Source organism: Myotis myotis, unplaced genomic scaffold, assembly GCF_014108235.1.
Source record: "Myotis myotis isolate mMyoMyo1 unplaced genomic scaffold, mMyoMyo1.p scaffold_m19_p_10, whole genome shotgun sequence".
Taxonomy (NCBI): Eukaryota; Metazoa; Chordata; class Mammalia; order Chiroptera; family Vespertilionidae; genus Myotis; species Myotis myotis.
In genome coordinates this window covers 66,857,887-66,872,833 of record NW_023416314.1, presented here as the reverse complement: position 1 = coordinate 66,872,833, position 14,947 = coordinate 66,857,887, and the positions used below count along the sequence as shown (strand labels likewise).

The 14,947-nt window shown below is 47.5% G+C and overlaps 1 protein-coding gene across 1 annotated transcript in view; it reads right to left on the bottom strand.

Moving 5' to 3' along the window:
- Positions 1-14,947, bottom strand: part of LRP4 (LDL receptor related protein 4) — a 61,740-nt gene that overhangs the window by 34,865 nt on the left and 11,928 nt on the right. The window contains exon 3 of the mRNA XM_036326944.1: positions 1,155-1,301. Coding sequence (XP_036182837.1) covers positions 1,155-1,301 — 147 coding nt within the window. The remainder of the gene's footprint in view (positions 1-1,154; positions 1,302-14,947) is intronic.

The following is a 14,947-nucleotide window of genomic DNA, read 5'->3' as shown; positions in this document are numbered from 1 at the left end:
GGCAGAATGGCCCAAGGAACTCAAAAACCACTAAGAAAGCAGTAAGAAGAACACGAGCAAGAGAAAGAAGTGTATTTTTTTTTCTTTCCTCTTGTTAAATGATGACTGACACATCTGGGCTCAATTTCCAGTTCTAGAACTCATTGCGTATCACACTGAGCAAGTCGAGTCCTCCCTCTGAGCTGCAGGTTCTTCGACTGCACAATGGGGATAATTATACTCCGCTCACAGAGGGCTCATGTGAAAGTGCTACATGAAAGCGAGCCATTTACCATCATCACAATTAGCTGAAATGGTTAGTGGTAATAAGGTCCAGGTTGTAGTTTCATTCTTATTAGGCTAATTAGCCACCTTCAGACATACGTGCCGCAGGTTGCACCCCTGAACCCAGACAACTGACTCAGCAGTGCTATTTCTATACACCGAAGACAGGGCCCTCTAGCCTGTTGTGCACATGTTATTACACTAGAGGAAAAGAGGGACTTAAAGAGAATATAGTTCTTACAAAGTTTACGTTATTGAAAAAGATGTGATTATACAGGATATTAAATGAGAAATGAATAATCTACATCTGTATATCACATGCACTTAAAAAATGCACAAACATGCAGTACACATACACCTATGCACATACAGAGAGATCTATTTAAAGAGACTACCTGTAGTTCCAAGGGTGTTTTCCTCTATACTTATTTCAAAGTTTGTTTGTTTTTAAAATATACTTTTATTGATTTCAGAGAGGAAGGGAGTGGGAGAGAGAGATAGAAACATCAATGATGAGAGAGAATCATTGATCAGCTGCCTCCTGCATGCCACACATGGGATTGAGCCTGCAACCTGGGCATGTGCCCTGACTGGGAATCGAACCATAGCCTCCTGGTTCATAGGCGGATGCTCAACCACTGAGTCACGCGGGCCTGGCTCAAAGTTTGTTTTACTGGATGTATATCTATGGAAACTAGGGAAAACAAGGCCTAGAGCCATATATATATTGTTGGGAAACCACCCATCTGTCATATCTATCACCCTCACAAGAATCCAAAGATCTGAGCCTGACGCAGCTGATTCGCAGAGAATACCATCAGACTTGTCCTAGCTCCCCTCTCCAGGTCCCTCTTCTACCACTTCCCACCGTCCAGTGGGGAGATTCTTACTACATCCGTCCTCATCACTGTGGTCCCCGCAGTCGTTGTCTCCATCACACTGCCACTGGGCGGGGATGCAGGTACACTCGCCGAGGGCACTCACTGCACAGGTGAAGTGGCTCCGACCACAGGCACACTCGGGGCTGCTGGCTAGGCCTGGGCAGAGAGAAAAGGAAGCAGTGAAGGCTCAGTTCTCACCCAACCAAAGCCCATTCCAGGGAAGAAGGTAGAGGAGCCAAGTCTAGGACCACTGTCTCCCAGGTGGACATGGTGATACTGAAGGGAGATGCAGACCACGGAAGGGTGACTTCCTCTCCTCCAGGCACAAATGGTCAAGAAGATACCCTCTGACTCTGGGCTGACAAATAGTCCTTGCATGACAGGCTTTTTCAAGTGGCAGCCACAAAGACTCAGAGACAAATGGTGTCACCTGGAGAGTTGGTGCTTTGGGGATAGAGGAGCAGGGGACAGAAGGGGTGATGCAGATGCGACCTCCAGGTCCTTCCCTTCCAAACGAGGTTGAGATATAGATGCTTTTGCCTCTGAGCAGCACCAGGCCCTTGGTGTGGGCCAGGGAGTGCAAGAAATAAGAGTGGAATTAAAATGCTGGACCCTTTGTGGGATAAGGAATCCACAGGGAAACTGCTGTGAGTCCCCCAGTCAGAGCTCACTTTTGAGACGGGAAACCACTTTTGAAAAGGAGGAGTGGGGCCCAAGGAGAGAGGGACCAAGCCACCTCAGGACACAGCAAGTGGAGCCACTCCGAGCTTTCCTGTCTGTGGGATAGGCCACAGCCTGGAGGCAGGATGGCAGAGGCAGCCCCTCCCCCAGCCTCCGCAGCACGCAGCTGGGCTTCCCTATTGAGCCTTGAGCTATCTGCCTGGCCAAGTCCCATGACCGGCTGCTGTGCCCCCTCCCCAGAATGCCCAGCAGGATGCCCTCGGATGGCGTGTGAATGGCTCAGTGCCCCCTGCTCCAGCCTCAGCTGGAACAAAGGGTTCTGCCAGGGTCACTCTCCCCCTCCCAGCATTCATCTACCCGCTGGGCTGCTGCAGCTGGGAAAGAAGGGGGCCCCCCCTCATTGCTCATCTCTCCCCCTTGCTTTCTTTTCCCCTTCCTCCCCTCAAGCCGGGCTGGAGCAGGAAAGGAGTCAGCTCCTAAATTCCCACCCCTCTTCCTTTCCTATTTACCTAGCCAGCCTCTCTATCTTGGCTCATCTCCTTGATGTACACCCTCACTGCACGGTACAATCACTCAGCCTGGCTTAGAGCGTAGGATCTGGAATAAACGAGTGTACTGCTAGATCCTCCAAAAGCAAGGAGAGCCCTAGGCCCCTTCCTCTCCATTTTAACCCCAAGGGTGAGCGTGAGCATAAGGCAGGGTTTCTAACCTAGATGAATATATGGATGGATGGATGGATGGATGGATGGATGGATGGATGGATGGACGGATAGATGGATGGATGGCATGGGCATCAGTGAAGCCCAGAAATTACAGGCAAAATGTACATTTCTGAAGTAAGGGACCACAGCTCTCATCAGATCCTCAACTGAGACCTTGCCCTCCCCCTCCACATGCTGAGAATCAGCTGCCCTGGGAAAGATGCAGGATTTCCTGTGGAAACAAAGGAATCCATTTGAGACGTGCAGCATCTCCACATCTCACGGAAAACCTGACTCCACGCCCAGCGCCCCTGTCTCTCCAGGTCTCTCTGCAAGTGCACCACAGAGGACTCTTCCCCAGGGAAGCTGAAGACCCAGCTGCCCAGTCCCACAGGCTTGGGCCCATTCTGAGAGCTCTGAGAAGGGAGAGATGGGGGCTTTTTTCACTCAGACCCTGAGCCCCAGAGCCTGAGGAACTTTTGTAGTGTGGCTAGATCATCAAGGCTAGAGGCACTACTTTAGGGGACTTTGGCTGGATGAAATAGCAAAGGCTAAGGATTCCAGAGGACTCCATGCTGTGGGGCTCTCCAACACGCTGACCCCCTTCATGGCGGGGAGTGGAAAACAGGGAAGATCAGGCCGAAACCGGTTTGGCTCGGTGGATAGAGCGTCGGCCTGCGGACTGAAGGGTCCCAGGTTCGATTCCGGTCAAGGGCATGTACCTTGGTTGCGGGCACATCCCCAGTAGGAGATGTGCAGGAGGCAGCTGATCGATGTTTCTCTCTCATCGATGTTTCTAACTCTCTATCTCCCTTCCTCTCTGTAAAACATCAATAAAATATATTAAAAAAAAAAAAAAAAAAAAAAAGAGGGAAGATCAGGCTAGCCTTCCAGGGGCATCTGGCAATGCATGATGATATTTCTGGTTGTCGTGATTGGCGGTATTTCTGGCATTTAGTGGCTAAAAGCCAGGGATGCTGCTAAATATCCTACAACGTACAGGACAGGCTCTACAACAAAGAAATTATCTGGCCCAAAATGTCAATAGAGGTTAAGAATTGCTGCTAGCTACACACAGCAGGAAGTGGGGCTGTACCAACAAGGAATTCAGGGTGAGGGGGTGACAAGAACAGAGGAGGAGGGAGAAATTGGGGGGAGGGGAGAATGGAAAAGCACTGGACCTGGAGCAGACAGACCTGGGTTCCCCTGACCAGCTGTGCGACCTTGTCCAAATCACTTAGCTTCCTAAGCCTGTTTCCTCGTTTGTAAAAAACCCCCACAGATTGGACAAGATAAATGTGAAAGAAGCTGACCTCATGCCTTGGAGCATCAAAGATGCTTAGTAAATGCATGTGTGGGGAAGCAGAGGCTAAATTTTCCCAAAAGGCCTGGTTTGAAAGAACAGGGAGAGCAAGAACAGCAGTATCCTGGTGCTGCAGGCAAGTCAGGGGAATACTGAAGGAAAAGAGGAGCCTTCAGGCTCCCCCCTCCTCCAGCTTCTTTTTAGGGCCCCACCCCCACCTTTGTCTGAAAAATAGCAAAAGTCCTGATTTCCCGTGCAAATTTCAGGAACAAAGCATTCCATCGGGTGGGCATCCAGTTAGTTGCAGGCGGCTGAAGAGTGGTGACTTCCTGCATGTCAGAGCAACATCTGAACGGCAGCATGTGAAGGCCAGGCAGCCACCAGCCAGGCAAATCCTTGGCTTGGGCATTCATACAGTAAACAGACATATTATACTGCAAAAAGTCAGCTCTTCTGGACAACTGCTACCCCTCTGGGATCCCCGGAGGTGGAATTCTGGCTTTTCACTCAAGTCCTGGCTGTGATTATAAAGGACAGTGTTTAACCCTTTTTAGCTGAAAGAATGGTGAGTGGAAAAGGGAAACAAATGGCTGCGGGTGGCAAATCGCAGCGCTCATTTTAAGAAGCGTTAAGTCAGAAAACTCAGCTATGCTTCTGGCCTTGAAAGATACTGGCCGGCCACACTGCAAGCTCCCATTGGCGTCCAGGGTGTGGGGCCTCCCACCTAATGCAGTTCAACAAGGAGATCTCTCCCCAAAGCGTGCACTATCCCTGTCATCAAGACATTCAGTTTTAGGAATACAATGTGCTCCTAGGGCCTTCCTGAAAGCTTAACTGAAATCTCAGCCCTCTTACCAATTTCTCACTGTATTCTTTTGTAGGAAAGAAGGGAAACTTCCCTCTGGTATACCAGACTGTGTACAGTATGAGAAAGCACAGATTCTGGAGTCAGAAAGACTAGAGTTCAAATTCCGGTTCTACCATTAACTGTCACACTTGGAGCAAGTTAATTATTGCCTCTGAGCCTCAGTTTTCTCATCCATAAGATAAGAGTGATAATAGTTCCACTGTAAAAGGTTTTACAAAGGTTCAATAACTCATGTAAACTGCCTTGCACAGGGCTGGCACACCTCAAAAGCCTCATAATAATACAACCAGCATTTCCCAAGTACTCGCCAGGTACCCTAAGCACTTTCCTAAGTGCTTTTCATGCGCTAAGTCATTGGAAGCTTTCAACAACTCAAGGAGGTGGCACTACTGTTATTATCACCTTTACAGTTGAGGACACTGAGCCTCAGAGGGGTGGAGTCCATCAATAGGTCTCACAGGTACTGAGGGGGGAAGCCAGCATTCACACCCAGGCAGGTCAGTTCCAGAGCCACTGCTCTTAGTCTCTTCATTATACCGCCTTCCAATAATGGTATTGCTACTATAAGAATTTTTCAAAATCCTTTGGTTAAAAAGGGGGATTTACAACACTGAGACTTCTGGGTCCCTCTCCTTTATGCATTCTTGATTAGCAAATAGGCCATGCATGTATGGATCTCAAGCAGTGACCTCTCCTGGTTACTTCTAAAGCCAAAGACCAATTTCCCTTGCCCTCAGGTAAAGAAGTGGAGCAGAGACAGTCTGGAGCTCCAGTCCTTTGAACCAGTGCCTCAGTGTTGTGTTGGTTCAGAAAGGAACAGGGCTCTGACAACAAACAATTACGTGTTGTTGTTTTTCTTTACAGCTTACAAGCTTACTTTTGCATACACACTTGCATTCTTCTGTCATCATTATAACAGCCCTGAGTTAGTTACTCTAGTGCCCATTTAACAGATAAGGCCACCTGCTTTGGCCAAGATCATGGGGCGAGTAGGACAGCCAGGATGCCAGCCCCATTCTGACCCTTAGACAAGCATTCGTCTCTTCATATGATCTCAGAATCTGGACTTTTAATAAGCTTCCCAACTTACACTGATGCACAGTCAAGTTGGAAAGGCGCTGCTCTCCACCATCCCATAGAATGCTCGGCTGAAGGGGGACCACACCTGTCGCTTGGACAGTGACTACACAGCCACAGAACAGCTTTTTCAAGTTGATCCGGAGATGAGACGCTTAAGGAGTGTCCTGTGAGTGCTGGAATGAGACGGCTCCCCCGGTGTAGAAGGGATGACAGTGGGAAAGGGAGGGATCATTACTCATATAAGTGACGGATGTTTTTCTTTTTATTTTGTTGTTGTTGTTAGTCCTCACTGGAGGATATTTCTTCCATTGATTTTAGAGAGGATGGAATGGCGGGGGGAGGGAGAGAGAGAGAGAGAAACATCGATGTGAGAAAGCCACATTGATCAGTTGCCTTCCCCATGCACCCCCAACCCTGGGTTGGGGAACCTGCAACCCAGGTATGTGCCCTTTGACTGGAAGGAATTGAACCTGGGGTCTTCGGTTCTCGGGCTGAAGCTCTAACCACTGAAAATGCCGGCCAGGGCGTACGTTTTTCTTATAACACGAAGCTCTCCTCTTTTTTCCTGTCCACTAGTGGCAACAGTGAGGATATAACCTTATTTGATGAGGGTAAGTTATATGAAATGACCCGAAACTACATCCAGGCCAATTGAGGGACCAATTCACTGATTTTGGCTCCTGGGGTAGCTAAATCAATAACCTACCCATCACTAAAAGGGATGACCATGTAGCAAGACAAAACTGACAACTGAAAGGAATGACAGCAAAGAACCACATGGAAATGGATCTAATCTTGTCCAAGAGACATGTGGAATCTGGAGAAAGCTGGTGCCTATAAACAGTCCCTTTTTGAAAGGATGGAGCCTGCACAGAAAATATCAGAAGCAACACCAAAAAAAAAAAAAAAAAAAAGGTAAATGTAATTGGTCCTTGTCATAAGAAAGAAGAAAGCTAAAACGAGTAGAAAACATCGGACACAACACCAAAAAGGAAGGAGGTCAGGAAATGAATCCATTCCTGATGCTGTCCCACCTGGACCCACGTGTCCCAGACAAATTAAAAGCCCCAGCTCTGTGAGCCAGGGGCCCTTTGTGCCTCCTCCTACGGTAGCAGTTAGCATACTGATGGGATCGTTGTTCACTTACTAGAACATTAGCCTCTTGGCAGTTCGAATTGTGTGATCTAGAGTTTTGTATTTTTATACACAGTGCATAGTTCAATGATTAGTATATAGAAGATGATCAATAGAAGTGTGTAAAATGAATAAATGTATCAATAATACATTCCTCTACTCTAGAACAGCAGTTCTCAACCTGTGGGTCGCAAACAATGAAAATACATCCTGCATATCAGATATTTACATTACAATTCATAACAGTAGCAAAATTATAGTTATGAAGTAGCAACGAAAATAATTTTATGGTTGGGGGTCACCACAACATGAGGAACTGTATTAAAGGGTCACGGCATTAGGAAGGTTGAGAACCACTGCTCTAGAGTCTTGTGAGAGTTGGAATCAAAGGAAAAGAGAGGCCTAGAATATCAGAAATCAAAGTAGTTATTTCCTATCCAACCTGTCAAGAAAATAGGAATCTTCTCTTTCAGATGGCTTCCTAGTCCGATCCAGTTCACTCCCTTCCAAGAGTTCCTTTGCCTCACTGTATTATCAGGCTGGGATACCACCATGCTGTGACTCTATTTAGTTTTGTCCCTAGATCCTTACCTGGTAGGTTTGAAAATCTACCTGGCAAAATCTTTCCTAATAGGCCCTCTCAAAAGGCCATGCCATCAGATACCATCAGACACATGATTACTGGTCCAAGCAAGTTCAATCCTCTCTTTCCACTCAAACACAGAAAAGAATTTCTTAATGATCAACCTCCGCTGAAGTTATGGGGCAGAAGAGCATACTGTTAAGGCATGGGAACAAACCTAAGCTAATTCCTGGCTATCTAGCCCTAGGCACATTTTTTAAAAAATATATATTTTATTGATTTTTTACAGAGAGGACGGGAGAGAGATAGAGAGTTAGAAACATCGATGAGAGAGAAACATCGATCTGCTGCCTCCTGCACATCTCCTACTGGGGATGTGCCCGCAACCAAGGTACATACCCTTGACCCGAGTCAAACCTGGGACCCTTCAGTTCGCAGGCCGACGCTCTATTCACTGAGCCAAACTGGTTTCGGCCCTAGGCACATTTTAAAATCTCTTTATATCTTACTGTCTCATCAGGAAAATAGGAATAACAAGAATCCCTACCTCATATGAATGTTATGAGAATTAAATTAGTTAATTCATGAAAAGCACTTAGCACAATGTTTGGCACATACTAAGCTCTCAATAAATGATAGCTCTTGCTATTACTATTTTAGAATACTAGTGACATGGTGCATGGATTCGTGCACATTGAAAGGAAATTAATTAGAAGGTGGCCAGCAGGGCAGGACTGGGCAAGATGGGCCAGACACGCCCTGGAGCCAACCTCCCGTGGTCCCTCCCTGGTGTCTGCGAAGTGAGCAAGGGTCCCTCCGGCAGGTAGGGTCCCTTGGCCTGGCCTGCGGATATCAGGCCAAAACCGGCTCTCTGACATCCCCTGAGGGGTCCTGGAGTGCAAGAGGGCACTCTACAAAGTTGCTGTTGTACAGGGTGTGGAATGCAAGTGTGCAATAAACCAGATTCAGGGCCGACAGTGCCCCAGCAACAACATAACCCACAGCTGAAGATGGAATCGCACAGCTCCGTGAGGAATCGCGCTCCTCTCTCTGGTTTCGGGGTGCGTCACCCGAGAACAGCGGTTCTGCCAAGTCACTGCAGCTCGGCAGCTCCTGCATTGAACATCTGCCCCCTGGTGGTCAGTGCACATCATAGTGACCGGTTGGATGGACACTTAGCGTATTGGATATAGATATAGCTGAAACCGGTTTGGCTCAGTGGATAGAGCGTTGGCCTGCGGACTGAAAGGTCCCAGGTTCGATTCCGGTCAAGGGCATGTACCTGGGTTGCGGGCATATCCCCAGTAGGAGATATGCAGGAGGCACCTGATCGATGTTTCTCTCTCATTGATGTTTCTAACTCTCTATCTCTCTCCCTTCCTCTCTGTAAAAAATCAATAAAATGTATTTAAAAAAATAGATATAGATATAGATATAGCTATAGCTATAGCTATAGATATAGATATAGATATATAGATATAGATATAACTCAGAACTGTCTTATCTAGCCACACCATAACATCAGGGCTGGAGATGTCTAAAAACCCTACTGTGTGTCACCTCAATGAGTTAAGTTGGTGGTATGACTGACTATTGGAGGAGGTGGAAGATGGTGGCAAGAGTTCTGCTTTATTGCCTTTTTCTGGAGGGCTCTCAGCACCTGGTGTCCTTCATGCTTGCCTAATTTATCATCAACCAATTCCTAAGAGGCAGGTATAGAAAAAAGCAACCCAAATTCAGAACCCATAAGTCACAGAGCAATTAAAAAACGGATTAGTTTCCTCTTTTATAAAATGGGGATAATGATGGTACCTATTTCATACGGTTGTTGGGAGGTTTAAATGAGATAATACATATGAAGTACCCGGTAAGCAGCTACTTTTGTTGTTATTGCAGTAGTCCCTCCTTATCTGCTGTTTCATTTACCCGCAGTCAAGAGTGGCCTGAAAATATTAACTGGAAAATTCCATAAATAAACACTTCATAAGTTTTAAATTGCATGCCATTCTGAGTAGTGTGATAAAATCTCACGCCATCCGCTGCATCTGTCCAGATGTGAATCATCCTTTTGTCCAGCATATCTATGCTGTACATACAATATAATCAGATATTTTGAGAAAGAGACCACCTTCACACAACTTTTATTATAGTGTATTGTTATCATTATTCTATTAGTAATTGTTGTTAATCTCTCACTAGGCCTAATTTATAAATTAAACTTTATCATAAGTATGTAGATACAGGAAAAAGCATAGTATATATAGGGTTCAGTACTGTCTGTGGTTTCAGGTATCCACTGGGGGTCTTCGAACATATTCCCTGTATCCTCTGAGAATAAGGGGGACTTCTACATTATTATTAGCCCCAACATCTCCATACAGGTCCTCAAAAGTCTACTCACCCCACCCGTGAGCTCAGTCAACAGATTTCACAAGTGCAATAGGGCTTGAATGGGGCTGTGCTCTGTGAGGGCTGTTCAAAATATTGCTTTCCTCCCCCCCCCCCCCCCCCCCCGCCTATATCTCAAAACACAAGTAAGACCTGGCTTCAGGGAATAACAAATCACATCACCCTTTCTGGGAGCCTTTAAAAGCCCCCTCTACCAAAGGTAATTCTTTATGCTTTAGTATTCCCTGGGAAGGGAGGTCTGAAAACAAAGAGGCGAGGTCAACTTAAGATAAAATATGAATATTCCCCACCTACATCTTCTGGGATAGCTTTGATATAAAATATTCTGTGCTAAGTATAGGTTAAAGGGTTAACAAGTTAGGCTCTGGATTCAAATCCTGACTCAGTTACTCAGCAGCTGTGTGACAGCAAATGGCTCTGGGCCTCAGTTTCCCATCTTCCAGACACCCAACAGTATCTACCTCATAAGTATACTGTGAGGAGTAAATGTGATAATACATGCTATCCATTTATCGCAATGCCGGGGATACAGCAAAAGGCTGAAAAATATTAACTACCGCAGAAGCACATTTGTATTTTTCAGAGCACATGTCCCAGTTTGTGGTGCAAAACTGGTCACCAGAGGAGATCATTCCCAGAAAAGGAAAAATTCTCATTTGGGGAGATACACTTTAGAGCCATTCACTCTTACTGCCTCTCTGAACCTGTGCTGAAACTTCTTGTTTAACCGGCCCAGGGTGAGGGGGCAGGGAGTAGAAAAAAGAGAAGGGAGCTCCCCTTTCTTATTTGCTAGACTTATGGATATTATAACCAGGCATCTGTACTTGGTTTCCAGACAGAGAAACTGTCTCTCGTCCTCATCCATGCCCCAAAGGTGGTGGCAAGTCAAGCCCCCAAGGCTGGGGCCAACGTAGGGGACACTGGAGCACTTCCTCCACCCCCACTGCAGGCCTGGCCGGAAGTTGAGCTGCTGAGATTGGAGAGATCACCGGAGGCCCTGGCCCCTTTAAAGCTAGGTGTCTCTCCCGATGCCCTACTCTGTACCTGTCTGACCCTATACCCAGACGGGGGAGGGTCCCTCTCCCCCCAAAAGGCTCTGCCTGGAGCCGCGAGCTTCCCAGCCGCAGAAAACTTCCAGTGATAAATTATGCAGCAGCACCTTTGTGTCGCGGCCTCTCAGCCAGATGGGTTCGCTCCCAGTCTTTTGTTTCCGGCTGGGCTTGCAGCCCTGATCCTCCGCTCTGCACAGAGGTGAGGCGAGGAGCGCCCTTAGGCCAAGTCCCGGCTTGCAGCAAGTCCCAGCAAGGCTTTCTCAGCTGGGTCTCAGGCAGCGCCCTTCCCTTCCTCACTCTAATCCGAGTGCGCAGGGGCGCAGGGTGTGAGGGGACGCTTACTGGTACAGTCAGTGCATTCAGCTGTGAGCAAGGATGGAAATGCCTACGTGCAGTGAGAGAATGAAGTTCGCTCTGAAGGGCATAAGAGGTGCCCAGGGGCACCTAGGTTTTTTGCTTCTTGCTACATCAAAAACGCAGAACAGAAAATGGAGTCAAACGACTGCCAGGGAAGCGAGAGAATCGGCTCTTTCTCACAGCTGCTCTTGGTTACAGTCAACTTTCCACAACCCCCAGAAACATCACATCACTGGCACCAAGTTAAAAGGAAGAAACAAAGAGACAACAGGGGTCAAACTTTGGGGTGGAAGAGATGGGGGGGTGAGTCGGGGACTTGAGATCCACATCAATTATCCCTGCACACTGACAGGATTCCTCATTGAAGACGGTAGGCAGGCGGCTCCGCAACAGCCCAGCCCCCAAATTGGGGCAATTACTACCTTACGAGCTCTGGGGCCTGACTCCTTTCCCAGGCCAGTGGGAGGGACAGCTTGGAATTCTAAACTGTTCCAGCTACAAGAGACCTCAGCCAGCACCTCTCACCCCAGGTCACAGCAAACTTAGAGTGAGGGTGCCTGGCTGCATCCCTGACCTCAGGTCTTCAACAGGGTAGCTCACAGAGGAAAGCCGCATCTCCCAGAGGCTCTCCCAAGACAATCAAGGCAGAGTGGGCTCCTAGACTCACAGTACAGCTTAATGGGCCTATTTTCTGGAAGTGTGCACAGGAGGGAACTATGTTTGGGTTTCATTATGTTTTTAAGGGGGGAAAGAAGGAGCAAGATCTTTAAAAGAATCAAACAAACAAACAAACCTTCCCCCCCCACACACACACAAACACACAGCTGAAATGAATTAAGGGCTGAGCCTCATTTTAGCACATGACACTAGAATAATGATTTGTTTACCTGGCTCCCACAGTCCAAAAGCAAGAACCATCTCTAATCCCCTTATGCAAGCTTGCTAACAAACAGCTAACATTTACTCAGGCCTATAGTAACAGAGTAGTTGTCAGGCTCTGTACTGAATGGTTTGAATATACTATTATTTAATTTTTACAATAATTGCATGTGATGACTTACTACTGCCCTCCCTCACACCCACCCCCATTTACAGATAAGAACCCTGAAGTTCAAGGATATTAAGTGTTTTGCACAGAGTCACCAGGAAGTACCAAGATTCAAACCCAGGTCTGCCTGTGCTTCTTAATCACTGTGCTCTGCATGCAGTGATTAGATTAGTGCTTGACAAATGTGCATTTGCAGAATGAATGAACAAATGAATGGGTATAAAGTTCAGTTTAAAGAATGCCCCATGAGTGTACTGGCGAGAAAGAACCCCACCCTGCCAGCTCTAAGCTGGAGGAAGAACAGCAAGCCCAGGCATTCATCAGAGCTATTTATAGGGCTAAACCCAGGCTCTGCCAACCAACCAGTCAGCACGAAGTCTTCCTTGGGACACTGAGTCCCACCAACCTGAGTAGGGGAGAAGGGCTTCTGATGGTGAAGGTGAGATGGCAATCCAGACACAGACTGGGGCCCAGATGCCCCATGCTCAGGCAACTGTAACAAAACTCATGGCTAAGCTGCATCAAGGAATGTAGAAACTGTGGTTGGAACAAGCTTAAGAGACCTAGTCAACCAAGGGTATGGAGCTGTCTCGTAATTATGAAATGTGCCCAATCATAATAAAAGACAAGACTACGTCTTAAAGCAGTCCCCAAAATGCTATTCCTGAACAGAAAGCCCCTAGTGTTGATCTTCTCTTCAAAGCAGAAGCAACATAGCCAATCTCTCCCATTAACCTTCTTCTTGGGGATCAAGATTAGCAGTCAATCAGTAGAAAGAGTGAGCAAAGACCCATAAAACACACCCTGTCCTCTGTGACCTCCTGTGGACTTTGCTGATCCAGAGGATGGACATGCCCCACGTGCTCTGTATCAGACATGGCCAGACTTGGTTCCCTTGCACCTGTCATTCTTAATACCATGTGCTAGTCCCAAAGATGTTATCTGATATTCAACAGGGGCAGAAGAGGAAATCCAAAATCAGTGACAAGCCAAGCATCTTTCACAAGTCCAATAAGATCAAGGACAAGGTCAACTAAGCACCATGACAACAGCCGGGTGGGAAGGAGACAGGCCTGAGCTCCACTCTATTGCACTCGTCCTCAGGAAAAAAAACCCTCTCCCTCCCTAGTTACTCCTAGGCAGAATTTTCAACTTTCCACTTACCTGCAAGAAACCTCCAAGATAAACATGGTCTCCACTCTTCAAATGGTGGAGGGCTTCCACCTCAACCCTCAGGAGAAAAATTCCTAGGGCCTTTATCAGCACTCAGGTTTGCTTCCAAAATTTTTAAGGTTGGAGTGTTACACAGGATCAAGTCACACCCACAGGCTCTAGAAAAGCCCAAAGGACTAGCAGCATCCAAACAGAACCTTAAACTTTAGTGTCTTGAATTCAGTCCTAGCTAAGGTCACGTCTGCCTAACTGATCTACTATGACACACTGTCTTCTCCCTGAGCCCCTGGACCACAGCGTTAGGAATCTTTGTGGTGGTATTTTTGGTTGGGCAACTGCTCACTCTCACTGGTGAATCATTGAATCTGTCCCCTCCAGGCCTCCAAGGACGGCTCATTATCAAGCCAGGTGAAGGTTACATCTTCATGCCGTTGACTGTCCTTACACATGTGCACAGAAAGCCTCCCGTGCTTAGAGGTTTTCATTGAACTTTTTGTCCTTAAAAAGAACCCAAAAGAGTTACAAAGAACCGTCCCATCCTTTTTTTTTTTTTTTTTTTTTTTTTTTTTGTGAAGCATTAAATACACACACTTCTCTACCCCATTCTCAATGGAGATGTAGTGTATGCAGTCTTGACAGCTCTGGAGCAGTAAAATCCTCTTGGCCCGTCTCAGCCCGGAACCTTCCAGCTCCCCTTTCCCTAGGGCAGAAGGCGACAATCTCCTTTCTGGCTTTGTTGGTATCCGTTTTAGCCGCGCCCCCCCCCCCTTTTTTTTTCCAGTGCCTTGCCATTTCCCCTTGATCTTTTTCAAAACTTCCTCCAGGGGGCCGAAAGGAAAGTTCCATCCCCTTCCCTTGCAGCGGAAGGGGGAAACCCCCAAAAAGCATAGCTGTCCCTTTAAGGGGCCCATGTGGTGGGAAGAGCAGCTACATTCCTACCCCAGTAGGGCCGCTGTCCCGACACGCCGAAGAGGCTACAAATAAACCTTCCCGGAGAGCGCCCGCCCGGGAGGGGCGAGCACCGCGCGGAGGGGAACGTGGGGCAGCCAGGCTACTACTCGGCGGGGAAGAGCGGAGCGGAGGGAAAGAGCATGGAAAAAGTCACTTAAAACCCACAGGTAGTTTAACACCTTAGCGCTCCGTTTTGGACGTGGAGATAAGCCCATCTTTAAAACAAGCGTCTAGGCATCTCCATGCCCTGCCAGGCGAGCTCCGAAACCTGCACCGATGATTTCCACACGAGCTCCCCTACCTTCCAGAAAGAACCGGCGCAAGGCCAGGGTCTGCAGACCCTCGGTTCCCACCCCCACCCCTCATCCGGGCTGCAAGGAGAATGGGAAGATTCGGATCTCCCCGCCTTTGGACAGTGGTGGGTGAATAGAGCTGGGGTTCAAAGATCAAAGAACTAGAGGC